Source organism: Pterocles gutturalis, unplaced genomic scaffold, assembly GCF_000699245.1.
Source record: "Pterocles gutturalis isolate BGI_N339 unplaced genomic scaffold, ASM69924v1 scaffold3279, whole genome shotgun sequence".
In the NCBI taxonomy this organism is placed as follows: domain Eukaryota; kingdom Metazoa; phylum Chordata; class Aves; order Pterocliformes; family Pteroclidae; genus Pterocles; species Pterocles gutturalis.
Window position 1 is genome coordinate 1 of NW_010130319.1, and position 421 is coordinate 421.

A 421-nucleotide genomic window follows, 5' to 3' on the forward strand; every position below is an offset into this window, starting at 1 on the left:
CCGCAGGGGAGCTTCCCTTCATTGCTCTCCACTGAGAGTTTGGGGTGGTGGCCGGCACCGTTTGTCCATATCTTGCCGTAGCCTGCAGAGCCGCTGTCAGGGGAGTAGCTGCCACTAGGAGACATCATCATGTAGCCGTTGGAGTCCACCATGGCTGGGGGGTGGCGTCCACCTCTGCCTGGGTTGATGATCTGCTGTGGGGCCGACACACTCTTGGGACTCATGGGCATGTAGTCACCACCCTTGGGGGGTCCCCCGCTGCTGGGCACAGGGGCTACACCGGGGGACATGGGCATGTAGCCATCATCTGTGTGCGGGGCGGAGTTGGTCCGGTGATGGCCGCTGTCCAGGGGGTGCATCTCCAGACACTCCTCTGGGTAGGAGTGAGTGGGCACAAAGGCTGAGTGGCGGTGGGGGGGGA

The 421-nt window shown here is 63.2% G+C and overlaps 1 protein-coding gene across 1 annotated transcript in view; it reads right to left on the reverse strand.

Annotated features, from left to right (window-relative positions):
* Positions 1-8: 8 nt before the first annotated feature.
* Positions 9-421, reverse strand: part of LOC104466655 (insulin receptor substrate 1-like) — a gene marked incomplete at its 3' end in the record, with an annotated part of 2,171 nt that continues 1,758 nt past the window's right edge. Inside the window, 1 exon segment of the mRNA XM_010080165.1 lies at positions 9-421. Within this exon segment, the coding sequence (XP_010078467.1) occupies positions 9-421 (413 nt within the window).